We start from the raw sequence: 25,842 nt of genomic DNA, 5'->3' as shown, positions 1-25,842 counted from the left end.
CATTTTCATTTAAGGATTTATTGGCTTGATTGCTCTCTTCTTTTTTGACTCCTGTTTTTATCCCCCCTCCTTTTTTTTTTCTTTTTCCTTTTTCTGTCTTCTTTTTTCTTTGTAAGGATGTGAGTTTCTTTGGGTTTTCTGGGCTGTTCAGTGTGCTTTCACCATTAATCTTCAGGTCTTATCTTCTATGCTATATGGCCTGTGAAGTCTTGGGTCAGATGTAAACCCCCAAGCTGGGAGACCTGAGTCCAGGATTTTGGACCATCAGAGAACTTCTGACCCCGTGGAATGTTAACTGGCATGAGCTCTCCCAAAGGCCTTCATCTCAACACTATGACCAAGCCCACCCAAAGGCCAGTAAGCTTCAGACACCCCACACCAGTCCTTCAGGAAGACAGGAACAAAATCTGCACATTAGTAGACAGGCTGCCCCAAACCATACCAAATATATAGACACCCCAAAACACACTACTGGACATGCACTGCCCTTCAGAGACACAGGATCTACTTCTGTTTACCAGAACACAGGCAAAAGTCCTTCCAACCAGGAAATCTTCACAAAGCACTAGTCCAACCCCACCCATGGGGGACAGACTCCACAATTATTAAGAACCATGATCTTCCAGGTGACATAAAGAAGACACAAAACACAGTAAATTAAGCAAAATGAAGAAGCAGAGACATGTGTAGCAGATGAAGGAACATGGAAACACCCATAAGACAAAGAAATGAAGAGGAAATAAGCATTCTACCTGAAAAAGAATTCAGAATGATGATAGTAAAGTTGATCCAAAATCTTGAAAATAAATTAGAGGCTCAGATAAATAGACTGGATGCACATATCAAGAAGATATGATAAAGGGTTAATAAGACCTAGACGGAATAAAGAAGAGACAATCTGCAATGTGCAACGAAATCACTGAGATTAAAAATACACTATGTGAAACCAATAGCAGAAATATTAAGGGAGAAGAATGGATAAGTAATCTGGAAGATAGATTGGTGGATAAAGGAAGCAGAGCCAAATAAAGACTAAGGATAAATAAGGACTGTCTCAGAGATCTCTGGGACAACATTAAACACACCCATATACAAATTGAGGAAGAGGACAAAAAGAAACAGTATTGAGAAAATATTTGAGGGGATTCTATTAGAAATGTCCCTAACATTTGAAAGGAAATAGCCATTCTAGTCCAGGAAGCCCTGAGAGTCCCATACAGGATTAATCCAAGGATAAACATGCCAAGACACATATTAATCAAGCTAATGAAATTTGAACACAAAGAACAAATATTAAATGCACCAAGGGAAAAGCAACAAGTAACATTCAAGGGAATCCCTTTAAGGCTAACGGCTCATCTTTCAATAGAAACTGCAGGCCAGAAGGGAGTAGCTTGATATACTCAAGTGATGAAATGAGAAACCCTACAACCAACATTATGCTATTGAGCAAGGATCTCATTCCTATTTGAAGGAGAAATCAAAAGCTTACAGACAAGCAAAAATTAAGAAAATTCAGCAACACCAAACCAGCTTTACAAAAAATACTAAAGGGATGTGTCTAGAGAATAAATATAAGAGAAAGAAAAGGCCTACAAAAAACCCCAAAACAATAAATTAAGTGGTAATAGGATCATCAGTTCAGTTCAGTTCCTCAGTCGTGTCCGACTCTTTGTGACCCCATGAATCGCAGCATGCCAGGCCTCCCTGTCCATCACCAACTCCCGGAGTTCACTCAGATTCACGTCCATCGAGTCAGTGATGCCATCCAGCCATCTCATCCTCTGTCGTTCCGTTCTCCTCCTGCCTCCAATCCCTCCCAGCATCAGAGTCTTTTCCAGTGAGTCAACTCTTTGCATGAGGTGGCCAAAGTACTGGAGTTTCAGCTTTAGCATCATTCCTTCCAAAGAAATCCCAGAGCTGATCTCCTTCAGAATAGACTGGCTGGATCTCCTTGCAGTCCAAGGGCCTCTCAAGAGTCTTCTCCAACACCACAGTTCAAAAGCATCAGTTCTTTGGCTCTCAGATTTCTTCACAGTCCAACTCTCACATCCATACATGACCACAGGAAAAACCATAGTCTTGACTAGACGGACCTTAGTCGGCAAAGTAATGTCTCTGCTTTTGAATATGCTATCTAGGTTGGTCATACATATGAATAATTGCTTTAAATGTAAGTTGAATAAATGCTACCACCAAATCACATGGAATTACTGGATGGATACAAAAACAAGACCCCTTATATATGCTGTCTACCAGAGACACAATTCAGAGGTAATGACACCTACAGAATGAAAGTGAAAAAGATACTCATGCAAATGGAAATCAAAAGAAAGAGTAGCAATACTCAGATAAAATGGACTTTAAAATAGTTACAAGAAATAAGGGCACTACATAATGATTACAGGATCAATCCAAGAATATGTGACAATTAAAAATATATATGCACTCAAGAGGACCTCAATAAATAAGGCAAATGCTAACAACAATTAATGGGGAAATGGACAGTAACACAGTAATATTGGGGGACTTTGACACTTAACCGATCACCCGGACAGAAAATTAATAAGGAAACACAAGCTCTAATGGATACATTGGACCAATTGGACGTAATTGATATCCACAGGGCATTTCATCCACAAACAGCAGATTTCACTTTTTCTCAAGTTCACATGGAGCTTTCTCCAGGATAGATCACCTCTTGTGTCATGAATCAAGCCAAGGTAAATTATAAAAAAAATGAAATTGTTTCAAGCAGGTTTTCTGACCACAGTCCTCTCAGATTAGATACCAAATACAGGAAAAAGAACACAACAACAAAACAAAACTATAGAAACACAAACACATAAAGGCTAAACATCATACTTTGAATGAACAAGAGGTCAGTGAAGAGATAAAAAGAGGAATTGAAAAACACTCATCTCAAGACATTGATTGCAATTAAAGCAGTGTTAAGAGGGAAATTTATCACAATACAAACCTACCTCAAGAAACAAGAAAAACATCAAATAAGCAACCTAACCTTATACTTACGGTAAGAGAAAAAGAACAAAAGCTCCAAAGTTAGTAGAAGGAGTGAAATCACAAAGATGAGAGCAGAAATAAAAAGAAATGAAGGTGATAATAGCAAAGATCAATAAAACTAACAGCTGGTTCTTAGAGAAGATAAAATTGTCAAACCATTAGCCAGACTCATCAAGAAAGAAAGGGAGAAGACTCAAATCAATAAACTTAGGAGTGAAAAAGGAGAAGTTAGAACAGACAATGCAGAAATACAAAGGATCAGAAGAGGCTACTACAAGTAAGTATATGCTAATAAATTTCACAACCTAGAAGAAATAGACAAATTCTTAGAAAAGTGTAACCTTCTGTAATTGAACCAGGAAGAAATAGAAATTAAGAACAGACCAATCACAAGCATGGAAATAGAGTAGTAAAATATCTTCCAATGAACAAAAGCCCATGGCCAGAGGGCTTCACAGGCAATTTCTATCAAAATCTTTGAGAAGCGCTAACACCTATACTGTTCAAACTTCTCCAGAAAATTGTAGAGGAAGGAAAACTAAACTGAACGTATGAGGCCATCATCACCCTGAATCCATAACCAGTCAAAAGATGCTAGGGGAAAAAAAAAGAAAACTACAGGCCACTATCACTTATGAACATAGATGCAAAAATCCTCAACAAAATTCCAGCAAACAGAATCCAACAGCACATCAAAAGGATCATACATTGTGATCAAGTGGACTTTATCCCACGGATGCAAGGATTCTTCAGTACATACATATAAAACAATGTGATGCACCATATAAACAAATTGAAAGCTAGAAGCTGTATGATCATCTCAATAGATGGAGAGGAAGCTTTTGACCAAATTCAACACCCATTTATGATTTAATAAAAAAACAACCCTTTCCAGAAAGTATGTATAGTAGGATCATACCTCAACATAATAAAGGCCATATATGATAAACTCACAGCAAATATTGTTCTCAACAGTGAAAAACTGAAAGCATTTCCTCAGGAACAAGACAAGGGTACCTATTCTCACCACTATTACTCAACATAGTTTTTGAATTCCTAGCAGCCACAGCAATCAGAGAAGGAAAAGAAATGAATCTTGATTGAAAAAAGAAGTATTAATAAAATTCTCATTGTTTGCCAACAAAGGTCCATATAGTCAAAGCTGTGGTTTTTCCAGTAGTCATGTATGGATGTGAGAGTTGGACCATAAAGAAGGCTGAGCCCCGAAGAATTGATGCTCTTGAACTGTGGTGCTGAAGACTCTTGAAAGTCCCTTGGACAGCAAGGTCAAACCAGTCAATCCTAAAGGAAATCCTGAATATTTACTGGAAGGACTGAGGCTGAAGCTGAAGCTCTAGTACTTTGGCTGCCTGATGTGAAGAGCTGACTCATTAGAAAAGACCCTGATGGTGGGAAAGACTGAAGGCAGGAGGAGAAAGGGATAACAGAGGATGAGATAGTTGGATGCCATCATTGACTCAATGGACATGAGTTTGAGCAAGCTCCAGGAGATAGTGAAGGACAGGGAAGACTGGCAGTGCTGCAGTCCATGGGGTCACAGAGTGGGAAATGACTGAGTGACTAAACAACAGAGGTGTGAGCAGTTGAAAATAAAACCTTTAGAATGGAAGAGAATAATAGCAAATGAAACAACTGACAAAGGAGTAATCTCCAAAATATACAAGCAGCTCATTCAACTCAAAGCAAACAATCCAATCAAAAATTGGGTAGAAGACCTAAACAGACATTTCTCCAAAGAAGACATACTGATGGCTAATAAATACATGAAAAGATGCTCAACATCACTAGTATTAGAGAAACACAAATCAAAACTACAAAGAATATCACCTCATACTGTTCAGAATGGTGAACATGAAAAAATTTACAAAGAAGAAATGCTGAAGAGGGTATGGAGAAAAGGTAACAGTCTTGCATTATTGCTGGGAATGTAAATTGATACAATCACTAAGGAGAATGGTATGGGGGTTCCTTAAAAAAAAACAACAACAACAACTAGGAATAAAGCTACCGTATGACCCAGCAATCCCACTACTGGGCATATACTCTGAGGGAACCATAATTAAAAAGACATGTACCTCAATGTTCATTGCAACATTGTTTACAGTTGCTAGGACATGGAAGCAATGTGGATACCCATCAGAAGATGAATAGATAGTTGTGTTACCTATATACAATGGAATATTACTCAACCATAAAAAGGAACACATTTGAGTCAGTTCTAATGAGGTGGATGAACCTACAGTCTATTATGCAGAGTGAACTAAGTCAGAAAGAGAAAAATAAATATGCTATATTAATGCATATATATGGGATCTAGAAAGACAGTACTAATGAACCTATCTTTAGGACAACAATGGACATGCAGACAGAGAGAACAGACTTGTGGACACAGGGAGGGAGAGGGAGGGACAAATTGAAGGACTAACGTTGAAATATATACATTAGAGTATGTAGAATATTTAGCCAGTGGAAATTTGCTGTATGATTCAGGGATCTCAAACTTGGTACTCTGTGTCCATCTAGATGGTTGAGATTGGGTGGGAGGTGAGAGAGAGATTCAAGAGGGAGGGAACGTATGTATACCTATGGCTGATTCATGTTGGTGCATGGCAGAAACTGACAACTAAAAAATTCATAAAAATATTGTCTATTTTGTATGATATGATTATTGCTATTCCTGCTTTCTTTTGATTTCCATTTGCATATAATATTTTTTTTCCATGCCCTTACTTTCAGTCTGTATGTGTCCCTAGGTCTGAAGTTGGTTTCTTGTAGATAGCATAGATACAGGTCTTCTTTCAGTATTGAATCAGTCAGTCTATGTCTTTTGGTTGGAGGCTTTAATCCGTTTACATTTAAAGTAATTATCAATATGTATGTCCCTGTTGGCATTTCCCTAATAGTTTTAGATTTGTTTTTATAGATGTTTTCTTTATCTTTTGTCTGTCTAGATAAATTCCTTAGCATATATCTGAAGGCTGGTTTCATGGTGCTCAGTTTTTTTTGGCTTTTGCTTGTCTATAAACCTTTTGAATCTGAATGCAATCCTTGCTGGGTAGAGTAATGCTGGTTGTAGGTTTTTCCCTTTCATCACTTTAAATATATCCTTCCATTATCTTCTAGCCTGCAGTTTCTGTGGAAAAATCAGCTGATAAACTTATGAGGATTCCCTTATATTATTTTCCTTTGCTCCTTTCAGTATTTTAAAATTTTAATTTAGTTTTGTTGGTTTGATTAATATTTGGTTCTGTATGTTTCTCCTTGAGTTTATCCTGTATGGGACTCTGGACTTGGTTGACTATTTTCTTTCTCATGTTAAGGATGTTTTCACTATAATCTCTTCAGATATTGTCTCAGACCATTTCTCTTCTTCTCTAGGACTCCTATAATTCAAATGTTCCTATGTTTAATGTTGTCCAGAGCTGTCTGATACTGTCAGACTGATTTTTTTTTCCTTTATTCTGCTCCTTGACAATTGTTTCCACCATTCTATTAATATCTTCCAGCTCACTTATTTTTCTGCTTCAGTTAATCTGCTATAGATTCTTTTTAGGGTATTTTTCATTTCAGTTATTGTGTTGTTCATTACTATTTGTTCTTTAGTTTTTGCTTTTTAGTTCAGTCACTAAGGCGTGTGCAACTCTTTGTGATTCCATGGACTGCAGCACACCAGCTTCCCTGACCTTCTCTGTCACCCTCTTCTGCCCTCAGTCTTTCCCAGCATCAGGGTCATTGCCAGTGAATTGGTTCTTCATGTCAGGTGGCCAGAGTATTGGAGCTTCAGCATCAGCATCAGCTTCAGTCCTTCCAATGAATATTCAGTATTGATTTCCTTTAGGATTGACTAGTTTGATCTCCTTGCTGTCCAAAGAACTCTGAAGAGTCTTCTCCAACATCACAGTTCAAAAGCATTAATTCTTAGGCACTCAGCCTTCTTTATGGTCCACCTCTCACATCCGTACATGACTACTGGAAAAACCATAGCTTTGACTAGATGCACCTTTGTTGGGAAAGTGATGTCTGGTACTCTTCCATCTTGACTCTGCCTCTGTCCCGTAACATAGGATGAACGCATTTGGCCTGGGACTGTTGAAGTGCTGGGATATCAACAGTGTTCAAAGAAGCACTTTATTTTAATTCTTGAGGGTGGAGGCCTTGTCTTGTCCCTATTGACTGCCACTAAGTAAACCACTGAGTGTCGACTTGAATGGGATGGGATGTAAGCCATTCTCAAAGTCCAACTTAATCAAGCACAGGGCTGTCATAATTATGGCACCATCTAGAAACTAAGATCCTTTATAGGTAAGTCACTCAGAGCTTTAAAATCCTGAAAGAAACAAATAGCCTTTATTTCTGATTCTGTGCAGTGTATTTTGACATGCATCATAAAGTCCAGTGGTAGCACAGCAATGATCTCCTTGAGTGGTTCATATGTGTGGCTGCCCAGGACAAAGATATGGTCTGTGATAGCTTTTTATTTGACCTGAAATAATTGACAGTAAATAAGGACAATTCTCAGCAGAGTTCGGTAGTTTGTAAATTGTCTTTATAGTCATAGTTTCTATTTTTCATACTTTTACGGTCCTTTTGGATGACCCCTAACCCAATTACCTCCCTCCCCAAATGCCTCCCTCCCTTCCTGCCTTCCTCCTTTCCTGTGTTTAACAAATAGTTCTTGTGCCTGCTAGTAGACTAGCACTCTGCTAGATACTGGCAGTACGAAAAGGAATGAAAACATCCGTGGGTCCTTACTCTTAGGTTTAGTGGGGAAAAGTAACCAAATATACAAATAGATGAAAAAAAAATAATAAAAAAAAATTAAAAAAAAAACAAATAGATGTAAAATTATAATTGTGAAAAGTGTCATGAAGAAGAATTATGTTGTGTTATGAGGAACTGTAGTCAAGGTCAAGCATGACATCTAATCTCTAGAGGATCCCTGTGACCTCTAAAAACTATTCCCTTAGAGCCCAAAGTTAATCCTATGGGAACTGGCATTTCTTATTCAACAGTGTTGGAAAGAATCTCTGGCAGTCTTAGCACAAGATTTAACAAGGCATTTTATCATACTGTCCACAGCTTCTAAAGAAAAGACTAAAGAAGCAAGGATAAGAGTTCCAAATCCCCAAAAAAGAAGAATTACAACGCAAAACTCATTCCATTAAAATGTAAAACTTTAAATGTTTGGAAGAGCTAAGCGTTTGGATGTTTGAGGACCTGATGTCATTGTACTGTTTGTCCACATCAAGCCTGTCCTTTGTCCTGTCTCATTCACTGGAAATGCACTCTTTCTCTGTCAAGCATAGGCAATGCCTTCTGTTTGCCAAGCCTGGCTTTGCTATCAAAACAGGGCCTCCTTATACTGTGTACCTTGTCTTGGCACCTAGTGAATTCCTTCTCTCTACCCTAGTTTGATTCTTCCTTTTGCCTCTGCTTGTATGCCCAAGGCTGCATTAAACCTCTTGAACCCCCACTGGAACTTCTGCTTCTTCCTCTAGCTGTCAGATCTCCAGAAGAGCACCAACCTTCTTTTCTCACTTTGCTGACAGAGCATATAATGTCTCTGTGCCTCCCTTGACTCATCTTGTGCAGAGTGCCTTAGCAGTGTTGGCTATTCATAAAATTTTAGCCCCTATCCCCTGGGTTTTTAACGAAATGATCTAAGGCAGCATTCAACTAATATTTGTTGAACAGCTATTATATGCCAGACACTGTTTTCTAATGCTAGATGAATGACGGCATTGCAAAGAGGCCCTATTTTTGCAATATTTCCAACTTTGTAGTAAAGGTAGGATATATGCATGAGTCACTATAATACAAAGCGGAAGATAATAATTGGTCATAGGAAGTACACAGTGCTGTGCAACCTCAAAAGGAAGACAGCTTCCTGGTGAAGGTGATACATGGAGGAGAAGCAAGAGGGAGTATTAAACACAGATATCCATTATAATAATTGGAGAACCAAGGTATAGTAATAGTTTAATGGAAATTCTGAACACATTATCATTGTAGAAACAATAAAAAAGTTTACAGCAAAATTAACTGTTTAATAGAAAGTCATTCTGTAGCCAACAGAATAACAGATATTTTTCTCTTTCCTGAAAATGTCATTCAAAAGTGGCTATGAATTTAGAAATCTTTGGGAAAATGAATTAGAAATCATTAAGAAAACAAACGGGCTCAACATTTGAAAACTGAGTTGAAGTGTCAACATAGAAGCACTCCTAGCACCATGTATGTCTAACATCTTGTTCCATGGTCTTCTCTTAAGTCTAAAAGATTATAGTTAGCATTTTATAATATCCATTATTTGCCAGGTACTTCATTATATTGTCTCTAATCCTTAAGACAGCCCTGAAAAGTAGATACTAGTATCTCCATTTAAAAAATAGAAAGGGTGACTTAGGAATTTGAGTGACTTTCTTGAGATCCCAGAGCTAGTACATCGTACAGCAGATGGTCTCCAAAGCCTGTGCTTTACCTACTGCAAAATACTGACTAGATGGTGTAAAGAATAAAATGAGAGATCCATATATTGCATACAATTCCATTGTGTGTGTATGTGTAATGAGTGTATGTATTATATGCATATATATGATCATTCTGAACAGCAATGAATTCTTTTTAAAAATAGTTAAAAATTGCTATAAATAGTGCATATAATGTAGAAATTAAGAGTATAGGCCATTGAGTGATGTAAAACTGCCTAACGAAATAAAAAGCCACTCATTCCCGTGTTCATGAAGAAGATATAATAGTTGCTCACTTGTATTTTATCTGCTGCACTAGGTGGCTTGTGAAGCTTTTCTTTTTTTTAATATTTATTTACTTGGCTGTGTTGAGTCTCTGTTGCAGCATGCAGGATCCTCCATTGTCACGCACAAACTCTCTAGTTGTGGGGCACTGGCTCAGTAGTTGTAGTGTGTGAGTTTAGTTGCTTTGGTACCCCAAAGATATATACATCCTAATCCCCACAATCTACAAATATGTTGGATCATATGTCAAAGGGGAAAGAAGGGTGAAAATGAGATTAGAGTTGTCGGCTCATCTTGATATAAGATTATCCTGGATTACCTGGGTGCACCCAGTGTAATTATGAGGGTCTTTAAATGTAGAAGAGAGCTTCAGAGTAATGTGATCTGAGAAGGGCTTGACCAGCTGTTGCTGGCTTTGAAGACAAGAGGGGGATCGGATGTTGAGGAATGTGGGCAGCCTCTGGAAGCTGGAAAAGGCAAGAAAACAGATTTCCTCCTAGAGTCTCCAAAATACACACACCCGCTACAACACATTGATTTTAGGTCTATGAGACCCATTCTGATAGCTGGTCTGCAGAGTTGTAAGATAATAAATTTGTATGATTTTAAGCCACTAAGTTTTTGGTAATTTGTCATAGCTGCAATTGGAAACTAATACAGTCACTGACTCTGGATTAAGTCTTTCAGTAGCATGGCTATCTGAATATATTTTAACTTAAGCTTCACAAAAGAATAAGGCCTCCAGGATGGATGCATTTTTTTTTTGTTGTTGTTTATAGGATAATGGTAATTCTCAGAGGAAAGCATGAATTTCGAAGTAAAATCTTTTCCATGAATTCTAAGGACAGGGAATTTCATTGTAAATATATCTATGTCTACTTTATATTAATTTAAATAATTGACATACATTCATACCAAATACCAGGTGGTATTTCAATATAAACCACAAAGTGCCTTAATTTTCTTTTTAGTTATTTTTGTTGTCTTATGTAAACTCAATAATTTGTCAAACTCCCATGATTCGTTTTCTTTTACCCTTTAATATTAAAATTCTGAAGTATGGAAGTTGTAATGCAATCTGAACGGTAATCTATGCCGCTGCTGCTGCTGATAAGTTGCTTTAGACGTGTCCGACTCTGTGCGACCCCATAGACGGCAGCCTACCAGGCTCCCCTGTCCTTGGGATTCTCCAGGCAAGAACGCTGGAATGGGTTGCCATTTCCTTCTCTAATGCATGAAAGTGAAAAGTGAAAGTGAAGTTGCTCAGTCATGTCCGACTCTTAGCGACCCCATGGACTGCAGCCCACCAGGCTCCTCCGTCTGTGGGATTTTCCAGGCAAGAGTACTGGAGTGGGGTGCCATTGCGTTCTCTGACGGTAAGCTATGCTGCTAAGTCACTTCAGTCATGACCGATTCTGTGCGACCCCATAGACGACAGCCCACCAGGCTCCTCCGTCCCTGGGATTCTCCAGGCAAGAATACTGGAGTGGGTTGCCATTTCCTTCTCCAGTGCATGAAAGTGAAAAGTGAAAGCGAAGTTGCTCAGTCATGTCCGACTCTTCACAGCCCCTGGTGGACTGTAGCCACCAGGTTCCTCTGTTCATGGAATTCTCCAGGCAAGAGTACTGGAGTGGGGTGCCATCACCTTCTCCTAATGGTTTTCCCTACTTTCTTCATTTTAAGTCTGAATTTTGCAATAAGGAGTTCATGATCTGAGCCACAGTCAGCTTCTGGTCTTTTTTTTGCTCACTATATTCGTTGGACCTGAAGGTGAAAATGAAAGTTTCTCAGTTGTGTCTGACTCTTTGTGACCCCCTAGACTATACAGTCCATGGAATTCTCCAGGCCAGAGTACTGGAGAGGGTAACCTTTCGCTTCTCCAGGGGATCTTCCCAACCTAGGGATCGAACCCAGGTCTCCCACATTGCAGTTGGATTCTTTATCAGCTGAGCCAAAGGGAAGCCCTGCACCCGAAGGTGGAGAAGCTCTATAATCAATCTGATTTTCGTATTGACCATCTGTAGAGTTGTCTCATGTTGTTGGAAGAGGGTGTTTGCTATGATCAGTGCATTCTCTTGGCAAAACTTGGTTAGCCTTTGTCCTGATTCATTTTGTACTCCAAGGCCAAACTTGCCTGTTACTCCAGGTATCTCTTGATTTCCTACTTTTTCATTCCAGTTCCCTATGTTGAAAAGGACATCTTTTTTTGGTGTTAGTTCTAGTAGATCATGTAGGTTCTTCATAGAACCATTCAATTTCAGCTTCTTCAGCATTAGTGGTTGGGGCATAGACTTGGATCACTATAATATAGAATGGTTTGTCTTGGAAATGAACAGAGATCATTCAGTTGTTTCGAGAATGCACACAAGTACTCTATTTCAGACTCTTTTGCTGACTATGAAGGCTAATCCATTTCTTCTAAGAGATTCTTGCCCACAGTAGATGTAATGATCATCCGAATTAAATTTGCCCATTCCCATCCATTTTAGTTCACTGATTCCTAAGATGTTGACGCTCACTCATGCCATCTCCTATTTGAATACTTCCAATTTACCTTGATTCATGGACCTAACATTCCAGGCTCCTATGAAATATTGTTCTTTACAGCACCAGACTTTACTTTCACTACCAGATACATCCACAACTGGGTGTTGTTTCTGCTGGGCTCAGCCTTTTCATTTCTTTGGAGCTATTTTTCTGCTCTTCTTCAGTAGCATATTGGGCACCTATGGACCAGGGAAGTTCATCTTTCAGTGTCCTATCTTTTGCCTTTTCTTACTGCTGAAGTGGTTTGCTTGTCCCATCTCCCATGGACCACATTTTGTCAGAACTCTCCACCATGACCTGTCCGTCTTGAGTGTCCCTACTTGGCATGGCTCACAGTTTCATTGAGTCAGACAAGGCTGTGATCTATGTATCAGTTTGGTTAGTTTTTTTGTGATTGTGGTTTAGGAGTAAAAGAAAAGATTCCAGATCTTGAAAGATAAAATTAGATTTCAAATCAGTGAAGAATACCATCTTTAGGGAATAATCCTGTGTCATGGATTTATTGGATTAGAGGATCTTTCTAACTCCTCTTATGTATGGTCCTTCCTATATCTGACCAATCTGATGTTAGTAGGTACATGTAGAGCAGATCTTCCCTACCCTACCTATCATGTTAATAGTTTCTGGTATGAACTTTGTGACCACAGTGATGTTAATGGTTACCTTCCTACTCCACCCCCACCCGTGTCTTACTGGCCTAAGTGAAAAAGTTCATTTGGGGTTAGTATGAGAGAAGGACCTCAGGTCTTTGGCTAATTTCTGATTTCAGGAAATTAGCCCCTTTGCTGAGTTTTGAATGATTCTCAGTCTGTGAGTCACAGTGTTAGGATACTCTTGAGTTGCTCAAGTGAGTTATTAATGGATCATTAATTATGTTTTTAAATACCCTTGAAATGGTTTGTAATAAAATTTTAATGAAATTATGTACTTTAATTGAGAATTTGTGCTTAAATAAAGTGAACATGAAACTCAAATGAACTTTTATTTATAAAGATAATTTTAGGTAATGTGAAATAATTAAGGTTATGATGTTTTTTTTTAGGTTATATGGATCTCAGAAAAGTGGCTTAATTATTTCTTTTTTTCTCATTTGAAGGTAGATAATGAGTTTATTATGAGTTTATTAATCTCTATATGTTTGCAGTTGACAGCACTAAATCTGGGAAACAACCTTTTAGAAGAAGTTCCACAAGAGATGAAATACCTTACATCCCTGAAGACGCTCCATTTATTTAGAAATAAGATACATAGATTTGCGCCTGGAGTATGTGGTAAGTTAGTCAAATAAGAGCATGTTTATAGTGTCAAAGTTAATTTCCTTATATTGAACAATTTGGAACTAAAGTGAAAAAGGAATTTTAGTCTTTTTTGGTTTGAGATATTTACACTTGAAATTAGAGAATTTGGGGAACAACGTTTTTAAACTACTGTATTATATATTTCTTTACATGTAAATCTAAGAAAATAAGTAGTTAAATTAAAGTTAGCAAATTTTCCCCTTTTCAGAATCAGTGTACACATAGACTGTCAAATCTGAGCACCCTTTTTCTGGACAGGAGAGAAAACTAGTTGAAAATCAAATCAAGAAACATCTCCACAGTTCTGCTTGTTCTTTATACTTTTTATACCATGTTAACTATTAAGTCACTATCTTTGTTTAAGATGTGAAGCTGCATTTGAATCAGTTCTAATGAGGTGGATGAAACTGGAGCCTATTATACAGAGTGAAGTAAGTCAGAAAGAAAAACACCAATACAATATATTAACGCATATATGTGGAATTTAGAAAGATGGTAACGATGACCCTATATGCAAGACAGCAAAAGAGACACAGATGTAAAGAACAGACTTTTGGACTCTGGGAGAAGGCAAGGGTGGGATGATTTGAGACAATGGCATTGAAACATGTATATTACCATATGTGAAATAGATTGCCAGTCCAGGTTCAATGCATGAGACAGGGTGCTCAGGGCTGGTGCACTGGGATGACCCTGAGGGATGGGATGGGGAGGGAGGTGGGAGGGGGCTTCAGGATGGGAGACACATATACAGCCATGGCTGATTTATGTCAATGTACGGCAAAAACCACTACAATATTGTGAAGTAATTAGCCTCCAATTAAAATAAATAAATAAATAAATAAAGATGTGAAGCTTAACTCAACTTGGGGAGAATTTTAAAGAAAAGATATGAGGTTAAATAAATGGCATTTCTTCTTCGTGTTTCCCTTAAGCTAATAATTTCTCCGTTTAATATAACCTTTTTCCTATTTCATATAGGTAGAAAATGCTTAAGGATAGAACACATGACAAAGAGATCCAGATAATCTTATAGCTTCATTAACTCATGTAAGGCCCTTCACTACTTTATGTGTCCTCAAGAGTAAAATCATAACTATAGAATAGAATTTATGACGTCCTGTGAACTTCTGAGGCATGGGTACTGTATATTGTCATCATTATCACTGAGTAGCATTTATTAAAGGTATAATTTCATGGGGTCTCAGTTGTGGATATATAACAAAAACACAAGTAGATTCTAGTACTACCTCTTTAAAATATTTTAAAATATTAGATCATGTGTCTTGGAGAAATATTTTTCCACAAAATAATAACTGTAATAAACTTATTGGTATGTACATTATATATACAAACTTATAGGTACAGGGTTCAATTATAATTTACTTACAAAGAAACCAGTTTATAAATAAGAAAAAATTAAGGGGATGCAAAAAAGTACATCATAATATTTATGATCTACACTGAGGGGCAAACAGGTAAAATCTGATATACATAAATGATATTAAGCAACCTGGTTCATGCTACTTTAGGCTTCTGTAAAGAAATTTTTTCTCATGTTGCTCTTAAATTTGAGGTTTAAAAAATATATGTAATCTGTGTACAGTACCCTACCCCTGAAGGTCTATAATTTCTCTATATCTTGATCTGGGGCTGTCGAACTTTGAAAATGTCATGTGAGTGACATAAATTATGTTCTATGCCAGGTCTTGATTATCCAAAGGCAGAAGCAGTTTGGTGTCTAACATATATTGCATGGTGCTGTTCTTGCCCCTCTCCCTACCCCATCAGAGTAGACTGGACCAGGATAAGATGTGTCCCAAGCTGAGTCAGTCACATTCTCTTTCTTGGGGTTTATGACAGAATCTAAAATAGTTTTTCTGGTCTGAGCTAAACACATGAACTAAGAGAAAAGTTGCAAACTGGTGACCTGTGGGATGAATCTGGTTTACAAATAGCTTGGTTCTGTTTTGTCTGCCTCTTTGAATTAGGGTCAAAGCCAGCTTAAAACTCAATATTAAAAAAACAAAGATCATGGTGTTTGGTCCCGTCATTCCATGGCAAATAGATGGGGAAAAGGTGGGAGAGGTGACAGATTTCCTCTTCTTGGGCTCCAGAGTCACTGCAGATGGTAACTGCAGCCTGGAAATTAGAAGACAGTTGCTTCTTGCCAGGAAAGCTATGAAAAACCTAGACAGTGTGTTAGAAAGCAAAGACATCATTTTGCCAAGAAAGGTCCATATAGTCAAGACTGGTCCTTCCTGTAGTCATGTACAGATGTGAGAGCTGGACCATAAGGAAGGCAGAGCACTAAATTTGAATGTGGTGCTGGAGAAGACTCTTAAGGGTCCCTTCCTTGTATAGCAAGGAGATCAAATCCTTCAATCTTAAAGGAAATCAACACTGAATACTCATTGGAAGGACTGATGCTGAAGTTGAAGCTCCAATACTTTAGTTACCTGATGTGAAGAGCCAACTAATTGGAAAAGACACTGATGCTAGGAAAGACTGAAGGAAGAAGGACAAGAGGGCAACAGAGGATGAGATGGTTGGAGGGTATCACTGATTCAGTGGACATGAACTTGGGCAAACTCAGAGAGATGGTGAGGGACAGGGAAGCCTGGTGTGCTGCACTCCATGGGATAGTGAAGAGTCGGACGTAACTTGGCAACTGAACAACAACCCAAATTTGCAAATTAAGAGAGTTCATATAAAAGTCTGGATCTCTGGCTCTTTTTGTTTTACTGAAAAAGATCAGGCAACAATGGATTCGTATTCCCACATGACACCAGTTACTGGGAGCTGGCAGAAATGCAGGTCCCCTGTGGCAGAAAGCATGTGCTCACCAATTCAGTGTACCCATGCGAGGTGGACCCCTGCCAGGCCCACTGCTGTGCTTTGAGTTATCTTCTTGGTTCCTGCCAAGGTCCAGCCCCAGTGGATCCAGGGTAATTCGAAGCGGAGACGGCATCGGCGAGAAGAGACTTATTTATTTAGAGATATAAAGAGATTAGAAGAAAATAGTGTAATACATAAAAAGGGGCTGAGATTCCTTGGTTTACACAAGAAGCTAATAAAGTTCTGAGACAAGGAGCTTGCACCGTCTATGTTAGGCCACAGGCGCCCTGCTGGTCTCCCGAAGGAGTGGAGACGCAAAGCACCTCCCCGTTTGAGTCTTAGAAGCCCAGGCAAAATTAGTAGACATGGAGAGCCTTTGTGTTCCAGACAGGAATTCAGTCTGAAAAGGAGAGGGAGGGAGAGGGAGAAAGAGAGAGAGAGAGAGAGAGAATTGACACGGGGGGAGCCAGATTTCTGAGAAACTGGTCCGCCTCTTTATTTTCCAGGAAAGCTTTTATACTTTAAGTTGTACATAGAGATCAATGGATAATACAAAGTCATGCAGGGTCAGCAGCCCTGACCCTTATCGAGACCAGGCTTTTTTCTGCATACCTTTCCCACAAACAATGTTGTGTATATTATCTTCTGGCCTTGGAGGCCTGAGGACATTTTATAACCCTCTTTTGATAAAGGCTGCTCAGCCAGAAAACTTATTTTCCCTTGAAGTGTTTTTTCTTTATATTTCTAATCTACGTTAGCCTCAGAAAGTATCAAACAGAGTTACATTTTCATGAAGCAGAAGTGCAGTGAGTTACAACAAAGAAAGAACCAATTAGCTCAAAGGTCTGATGTGGTTAATTTCAAGGCTACACCTGTTTTTCTTACATTCCAACTATGTTAACTAATGCACTCCCAGGTGCACAGTGGGTAAGGGATATGGGAACTTGGCAGAAGCATTGGCTCAACAGTGAAATCTTACACCAGCACTATTCTAACAGCTTTTAACTCTTTGAAAGGCTCTATGTTTTAGACTTCCCGTGCCTCTCACAGTTGGGGGGCTGTAAACAATCACATGTGTAGTTGTAAAAGACTGGGTAAACCTGTCAGGCAAGTTAGAGAGCCATCAGAGGGGTTTGAGCTGAGACACTCCTTTTATATGTAAGAGTCTATTAACTGGAGCTCTAAGTTATCTTTTTCCAGAGAAAGGTGGTTGGGGATAGCCCCCCTGTAATGTCAGAAGAATAGGTGGAAAGCATAATGCAGTAAGGCAGGCAGACTCTGGTTTTTGGGAGTAGATGCTCAAGAAAGTCCAGGGGGACCCCTGAGGCCTGATCCTGCCTTTGCATTTTGTCAGGCCTCTTTCCTCATGACCTTTGCCACGGGCGGGATTCCCCATGCTGGCTCCCGGCAGGTTCCTGTAGGCATTTCAGTCTGAGAACTCCGTCTGCTCCGTAACCATTCAAACGCAGGAGTTGTGGGATGGCTATATGGATACATGGAAAAGTAGAGATAATACGTTTAAAAGTGAAAGAATAAGGAGTGAAGGAATGCGGGAGAGAGAGAATATGAATATGAAGCTTAGAGAAGCTGTAATGAATAACGAAGCTCTATGTTCTGCAGAGATTCCCAGAGAGTATAATCACCCAGACTTGGAGAATCTTCTGGAGAGAGATAGACTGTTAATCCTGGAGCTGGTGTGGGGGTCTCCTTGACCATCACAACCCGGTTCAATGATTCAGAGGGAGCATCAGAAGCCCAGGAGACCCTCTGTGACTACCAAGAGAAATCAAAGGACTGTGTGTATATGTGTGTACCCAATACATACAGTTGGCACTTGAACGACACAGGCTTGAATTGTGGGTCCACTTATACCAGGGTATTTTTTCAATGGTAAATACTGCCTACTGCAGGTTCCCCGGTTGGTTAAATCCTGGGGTGCGGAGGAAGAACAGATGGGAGTACCCACTGGAAGTTATACATGGATTTTTCCACTGATGGAGGATGGGTGCCTCTAATGCCTGCCTGTTGTTCATGGGACTGTGATATATATATATATATATATATACACACACGTAAAATTACATATTATGTATGTTTATACACACACATTTATACATATACATACATTTCTATTAACTTGACTCTTGCTGCACCACAGGGCCCAGCGTGTTGGAAACAGGATAGGGCAGGGCAGGCCCAGGCAGCAACGGACTGGCTCCTGGGGAAGTCAGGCCAAGACCAGGGAGACTGCTCGGGAGACGAAAAGGTACCTAGAAGCGGGGTACACCCAGTCTGGAATCACCGACTTCAAGTTCAAAGCACTGGTAGTGGTGCCTAGGAGATCGACCTCCTCCAGGGGCTGGGAAGCATCGCGGGATGGTGTCCACGAGTAGCGTGGGCAAGCCTGGCGCCCTGCACGCAGGAGGGGTGCCAGAGGGGAGCCATCAAAGTAGCCGGCATGGAGAGGGGGAGAGCCCCCTAGTACTAGACTTCGTCTTGTGCCCTGCGCAGATGCTGGTGACCGAAGAAGACCTGTTCTCCATGAAAGACCGCACAGAATTTCCCAGATCCTTCCAGTCTCCCGGGAAGATCAGAAACTTTCAGGGGCCAGTGCACATCTGCGCCTTCCGCTCCAGGGAGACCCTGGCTCTGGACTTGCATGGAGTGGAGCACGCTCTGCGTCTACTTTGCTTTCTTCGATATGGAGTTCTGCCTGCCTGGTTCCTAAGAGACTGCAGACTCCGGGTGGGAGGTCTGCAGACCCCTGCCTGGGTGGGAGGTGCCTGCAGGCCACGGACCTTTGGCGAGTTTTCTGTCAGGTGAATGAGTTCTGCGGGTCAAGAAGACCCTCTGGACTTGATTCATGGCGCTTTGCAAACATTTATGAGGCTTACTCCTTGGAAGAAAAGTTATGACCAACCTAGATAGCATATTCAAAAGCAGACATTACTTTGTCAGCAAAGGTCCGTCTAGTCAATGCTATGGTTTTTCCAGTGGTCATGTATGGAAGTGAGAGTTGGACTGTGAAGAAAGCTGAGCGCAAAAGAATTGATGGTTTTGAACTGTGGTGTTGGAGAAGACTCTTGAGAGTCCCTTGGACTGCAAGGAGATCCAACCAGTCCATTCTGAAGGAGATCAGCCCTGGAATTTCTTTGGAAGGAATGATGCTAAAGCTGAAACTCCAGTACTTTGGCCATCTCCTGCGAAGAGTTGACTCATTGGAAAAAACTCTGATGTTGGGAGGGATTGGAGGCAGGAGGAGAAGGGGACAACAGAGAATGAGGTGGCTGGATGGCATCACAGACTCGATGGACATAAGTCTGAGTAAACTCTGGGAGTTGGTGATGGACAGGGAGGCCTGGAGTGCTGCAATTCATGGGGTCGCAAAGAGTTCGACACAACTGAGCAACTGAACTGAACTGATGGGGCTCCTCTTGCAAGTCTCAAAAACAGAACTAAAACAGTCCTGGGCACCGGTGCCTTTGAGTTTCTGCTTCAAGTTTGTAGTGAGTTTGGCAGTACTGGGGCCATGATTTAGCTTTGTAACTTTGTGGTAAGGTGTACCTTTTTGCCTTAACTAATTTAAGAGGATATCAGTTAGCAGCACCCAAAGAACTTTGGCCAACGCAAAAAAAAACAAGGAGAGCAAAGGTGTATGGAAAAGTGACTAAACATTTTTCTAACAGATAGCTAAAGTGATTGAAATTATTTTTTAACAGATGGTTTACAAAGTTTGATCCTGCTTAATCTGAACAACAATCAGCTTACTTGGATTCCTCAAGAAATTAGCAGGTAATTTTATTATAATGAGAGATGGTTACTTTTTCCCCTCTCAGCTGCTGTGTCCCCCCACCCTGGTTGTTAGAACACTGTATGTCTAGACTCAAGTCCTTGTGAGATTTATACATAGCAAAGAGCAGTCGAAAGACTGAGGCAAGCCGCTAAGTTTAAGCAGATGGTTCTTTAAACACTTCAGAGAAATGAGAAACCACAGGATTTGGTAGTGTTTTTAAGTATAAAAGTGAGGGTTTGAAACAGTTCTAAAGTTGATTGTTACTGATTTCCTAACTGTGGGGTTCTTGGAGCTTGCTCTGCCATAGAACTGGGGACTTTACAGTAAAACATTTTCAGCTTGATGGAATAGGTAATGTGAAAATAAAGGCTTTAAAATCAGTATGTCATTTTCATGAAAAAAGCCTCACATTTTATTATCACTCACATTTGCATGGACAGGCTGTTGTTAAAGGGGCTTTCTGGAGCCAACTGAGGGCCTTGTCCTTCTGTTGGCAGAACACCCTCTTGGGCTTTTCTTCTGACTGTTAGAGAAACCTTTAGGGTTACTTTGGAGACTCCTTATTGCCTGTTGAACAGAAACAGATGTATTACAACATAAAAACATCCAGATTTTTGAAGGAAGAATCCAAAACTATGAATAGTTCTCAACAAAAGGCTTTTCTGCCTTACCTTATTCCAATTTACTTGTCCATACCTCTACCCAATGTATTTTTCCAAGATAGATTTTTACAGAAAAAGTAATGTTTTAAATAAAAGCACCTAGAAAAATATTTGAAGCCATCTCATTTCTGAAGAAAAGGAATATTTATAGTAATAAAATGCCAATAGTTGTCTTCTTTTTCACTCATTGAGTTTATCAGTTGATTTATATGTTGGTGATGTAATGAAAAAAATGACTCTTTGGAAGATCTGGTGAATTAGGTTCAGGTTGTAACTGTGCAAATAGCCTTATGACATTAGCCAAATATTTTAACTGTCTTGGATCTTGGTTTTCTCATCTCTAATAACTAATAAATAATTAATAAATTTTAAATAGAGACTTTGCAGTCTGTGACCCTGCTTTTAGTTCTAGTAGGTTTGGGTTTTTTTTATACTACTCCTCTTTAATATTTTAATATTTAGAGTTTTGCTCGTCTTTTTAATTTTGAAATACTCTTCTCCCATACCTTTAGAAATTACTTCTTAACCTGGTTTATCTATTTTTCTGCTCTTGCCTTCTCTGAGTGCCTTTTGGGAGGGGATCAGATGTTCATATTTCTCAAGAATCTTTCCATTGGCTTCCTGTCTGTCTCTTTCTGCCCTTTCGTTTTTGTTCTTTCTGTCAGTCTCGTCTATTCATATGGCTTCCACAGTTGAGATCATAGAGTCTTTCCATAAATCTCTTTCACTTTCACTATTATCGTAAGCTCCAGGCCCCATTTATAACTGCCTAGAAATGGCACCTCATTGTGTTATTTTTTTAACACCTTTGAAGTGAAGTGAAGTCACTCAGTTGTGTCCGACTCTTTGCGACCCCATGGACTGTAGCCTACCAGGCTCCTCTGTCCATGGGATTTTCCAGGCAAGAGTGCTGGAGTGGATTGCCATTTCCTTCTCCAGGGGATCTTCCCGACCCAGGAATCGAACCTGGGTCTCCCGCATTGCAGGCAGATGCTTTACTATCTGAGCCACCAGGGAACACCTTTAGAGCATTATAAATCTTCATTCTTAGCTTTGCAAGAAGAAATTTGAATCTTGACACTGTTTTCTGATGGTTAAGTTAGACAAGTTATTCACTGCCTCTGATCTTTTATTTTCCTCATTTCTAGATTAAATGTAACAATTCCAACCTTAAGGTTGTGCTGTTGATTTTTAATGCACAAGTACAAAATTGGTGTTCAGTAATGCTTTTTTTAGCTTCCCTGGTGGCTCAGAGAATAAAACGTTTGCCTGCAATGTGGGAAACCCAGGTTCGATCGCTGGGTCGGGAAGATCCCCTGGAGGAGGAAATGGCAACCCACTCTAATACCTTTGCCTGGAAAATCCCATGGACAGAGAAGCTTGGTGCAGGCTACAGTCCATGGGGTTGCAAAGAGTCAGACATGACTGAGTGACTTCACTTTTCACTTTCAATGCTTATTTCTTCTGGCTTCTTTATTCAAAATAAACTTAATATTTTCTCAAGGGAAATATTACTCAAGGCATATTTACTATGCCTCCCTGTTGCCCTAATTTTTTCAGGCCAAGTTCAAAATGTTGGTTCTTCCAAAGTGCTTATGAACCTCAGGTACTGTATCTGCAATTACAGGCTCAAACATTAATCCTTTTCTCACTGTTTGTTGGTATCTGCTCTCCTTATTTTGTGTTTCTAAGATCTCCTTCTAGACCATGATATATATAAGGGTAGAATTTGTGGTCAACCTGTCTTTGCATATTTCACAGCATCTAAGTGATACAGAATATATGATCTATATCTAAATCTATCCCTATCTATCTATATCCATATGTGTGTATATGGCATTTGGCCTCTGGCTTCCTCTTCAGTATAATTACTAATAAAGTACAAAGACTGAAGACAAAATTTTCTTTCTCTTAAATCTAGGTTGTGAGTACATAAAGTACTTTAAACATGAACTATCTGATCATAAAATATCTTTAAGAGTTAAATTACAGTAAAGGCTTTTTTTTTTTTTTAATCCTCAAATGATTCATTGTAGTTGTGAACACTTGACTGGAGAAAAGCTCAGATGAGCTACAAAAAATATGAATTGATATGTGGCTCTGATAAATGACACATGTACATAAATGTACAATGGACTTCCTTATTCTTGTGAATTTCATTCATATATTTTGTTTATTTTTTAGATTAAAAAATCTTAGATGTTTGAGTATAAATCATAACCAGCTAGCCAGCATTCCTAGAGAACTTTGTTTCCTTGAGAATCTTTCTGAACTTCAACTTAACTACAATCAGCTTGTGTGCATACCCAAAGAAATTAAGTTCTTGGAGAAGCTCCAGAAGCTTCTTCTGGCCAGAAACAACATTAAATCTTTGCCAGAGGTAAGCAAAAGATGGAACCAGATTTTCTTTTGTTGAAGAACTCATTACACCATGATAGAGAGCAGTTATAGACTAGATTAGGGTGTCTGAGTACAAGCCATCATTTGCTTTCCCTCTGATTATATATGATTAGTTCCCAAATCACTATGACAAAAGAAGGTTATAACTTGGATTTTTTTTTTTTTTACAAAGCTAGACTTTGTAAATAAAAATACAAAATGCTTTAATTTGATTTTCAGACTACCAAAGAAGAATTCTTTTAGTATAAGTATGACCCAAATATTGCATGGGACATACTTCAACATTTTAAAAATCTCATCTTTTTTGTCTGAAACTTAAATTTAAGTGAGTCTCCTGCATTTTTATCTGGCAACTTTGTATAGAGCACAAAGTATAAGTACTTTTTGATTTTGGAATATATTCTGGATATCTTCCATTTTTCTTTTATATCCACTGTCCATCCTTTTCCAACCTGGTTTTCTCTTCTGTGTCTGGGAGACTGACTTGTATGAGCATCAGTGAACTCCTTCGTCCTCTGATTTCCTATAGGGTATGTTCAGTGAGAGGCAGTGTCAGGAGGTGAAAGGGCAGGAGAAGATTGAGTGCATGCATGCACACTTGCTCGGTCGTGTCTGACTCCTTGTGACCCCATGGACTGTAACCTGCCAGGCTCCTCCGTCCATGGGATTTTCCAGGCAAGGGTGCTGGAGTGGGTTGCCATTTCTTCCACAAGGGATATTCCTAACCCAGGCACCAAACCCTCACCTCCTGCATAGGCAGGCGGCTTCTTTGCCACTGAGCCCCCTGGAAAGCCCTAGAGACTGAGTACCAGATGGTTTTCCTATGGGGCTGTCTCTAGAATGTTGCTGTGAGTTGCCCGCATGCCTCTCTGGAGGGTCATAGCAACGTCCTGTGATCATCAGAACATTGTCGTGTGAGCATTGTTACATTCCCTTGGCTCTTTAGACCTGTGGTGTTAAAGAACTCCCTGCTGTTGCTAGCTTTTGGGAACTTTGTAGGTTTAGGGAACAACCTTTCTTGGCTTGGAGAACCTTGTTGGTTTCCCTAAACCCTGTCAAACTTTTATAAACAGTGACTTTATTAAACCACCCCCCCCCCCTCAATTTTTCTAGTTTGAGAGTACTGTTTCTTGTTAGGAACCTGTCAACAGATTTACCTTCCTTATTAGGCAAATTAGAATTAATTTGATAGGAGGAAAGGCATGGTGTGCAGTAAACTGAGGAATAAAAATAGATTAATTCCTACTATTTCACTTTTCTCTAAAGAAGATGTTTCCTTTAAAAATTCTGTGCACACTGTAATATGATATGGAAAAATATACCAAGTTATAGGCTATAAATAAGTGTGTTTCAAAAATTTATTCATATATTTCTTAAAATCCTACTTAGTATAAACAAGTAAAATATCTTGAAATTATAGAATAAACCTGTTAAAAGCATGTCTCTTATTTGAAGGAAAGCAACAGCAGCAGCAACAGGATCATCATGAAGCATTATGTTATTTTGTGTTTATAACAACTTTGTCATATATCTCTTATTAAACTCATTTTAGAATAAAGATCAGGGTGGTTATGTGACTCAAGCATAGTTTGAAAAGGTCAAGGAAGGATCTTAGATTCATGCCTGTCTAACGTAAAAGTCCATATTTCAAATCAATAGTCTTTCTACAAATTTATAAACCCTGAAGCTTTTAAACCTAAAAAAAACTTGAAGGCTAGTAAATCCTGTCCTGAATTATCATGCAAAGAATGCCTGTAATCATTTATATCCTTGTAAGTTTAATATGATTCAGTCTATCATTGGTTTTTTTGGTCTGTATTATAAATGATAAGACATTGCAGAAAATAGTCATTTGTTTTGATAATGAGTGTATTGTGAATCATTTTCTGATCTGTTGTAAATCATGTGTATGTCTGCACACATGTGTCTGAATGTATATGCCCATCCAGTCCTGTTGGGCATGCGCTAGACTAACGGATTTCCTTTACAAGGAAAGGGTTGTGTCAGCTTATTGCTGCACAAGAGGTAGTTGTGAAGTAAGTGCCAGTGGAATTATGTCTGTTTTCTGTCTCCCAAAGATTCTTTCTATTTTAATGATAGAAATGTCTACTAAATGCTCATTATCTATTAAACCCTTTAGTGAGCACTTTCTGATTAGTAATTTGTTTAATTCATTCAGTGTCCATATTGAAGGTCAGTTCAGTTCAGTTCAGTCACTCAGTCGTGTCTGACTCCTTGCGACCCCATGGACTGCAGCGCGCCAGGCCACCCTGTCCATCACCAACTCCCGGAGTTTACTCAAACTCATGTCCATTGAGTCGGTGATGCCATCCAACCATCTCATCCTCTGTCATCCCCTTCTCCTCCTGCCTTCAATCTTTCCCAGCATCAGGGACTTTTCAAATGAGTCAGCTCTTCACATCAGGTGGTCAAAGTATTGGAGTTTCAGCTTCAGCATCAGTCCTTCAGTGAACACTCAGGACTGATTTCCTTTAGGATTGACT

The 25,842-nt window shown here is 39.3% G+C and overlaps 1 protein-coding gene across 1 annotated transcript in view; it reads left to right on the top strand.

The window, feature by feature from the left end:
- Positions 1–25,842, top strand: part of LRRC69 (leucine rich repeat containing 69) — a 76,632-nt gene that overhangs the window by 13,632 nt on the left and 37,158 nt on the right. The window contains exons 2-4 of the mRNA XM_069600661.1: positions 13,492–13,618; positions 20,203–20,275; positions 23,123–23,318. Coding sequence (XP_069456762.1) covers positions 13,492–13,618; positions 20,203–20,275; positions 23,123–23,318 — 396 coding nt within the window. The remainder of the gene's footprint in view (positions 1–13,491; positions 13,619–20,202; positions 20,276–23,122; positions 23,319–25,842) is intronic.

The sequence above is a fragment of the Ovis canadensis genome, chromosome 9 (genome assembly GCF_042477335.2).
Source record: "Ovis canadensis isolate MfBH-ARS-UI-01 breed Bighorn chromosome 9, ARS-UI_OviCan_v2, whole genome shotgun sequence".
Lineage (NCBI taxonomy): Eukaryota > Metazoa > Chordata > Mammalia > Artiodactyla > Bovidae > Ovis > Ovis canadensis.
This window is presented reverse-complemented; position numbering and strand designations above follow the sequence as displayed.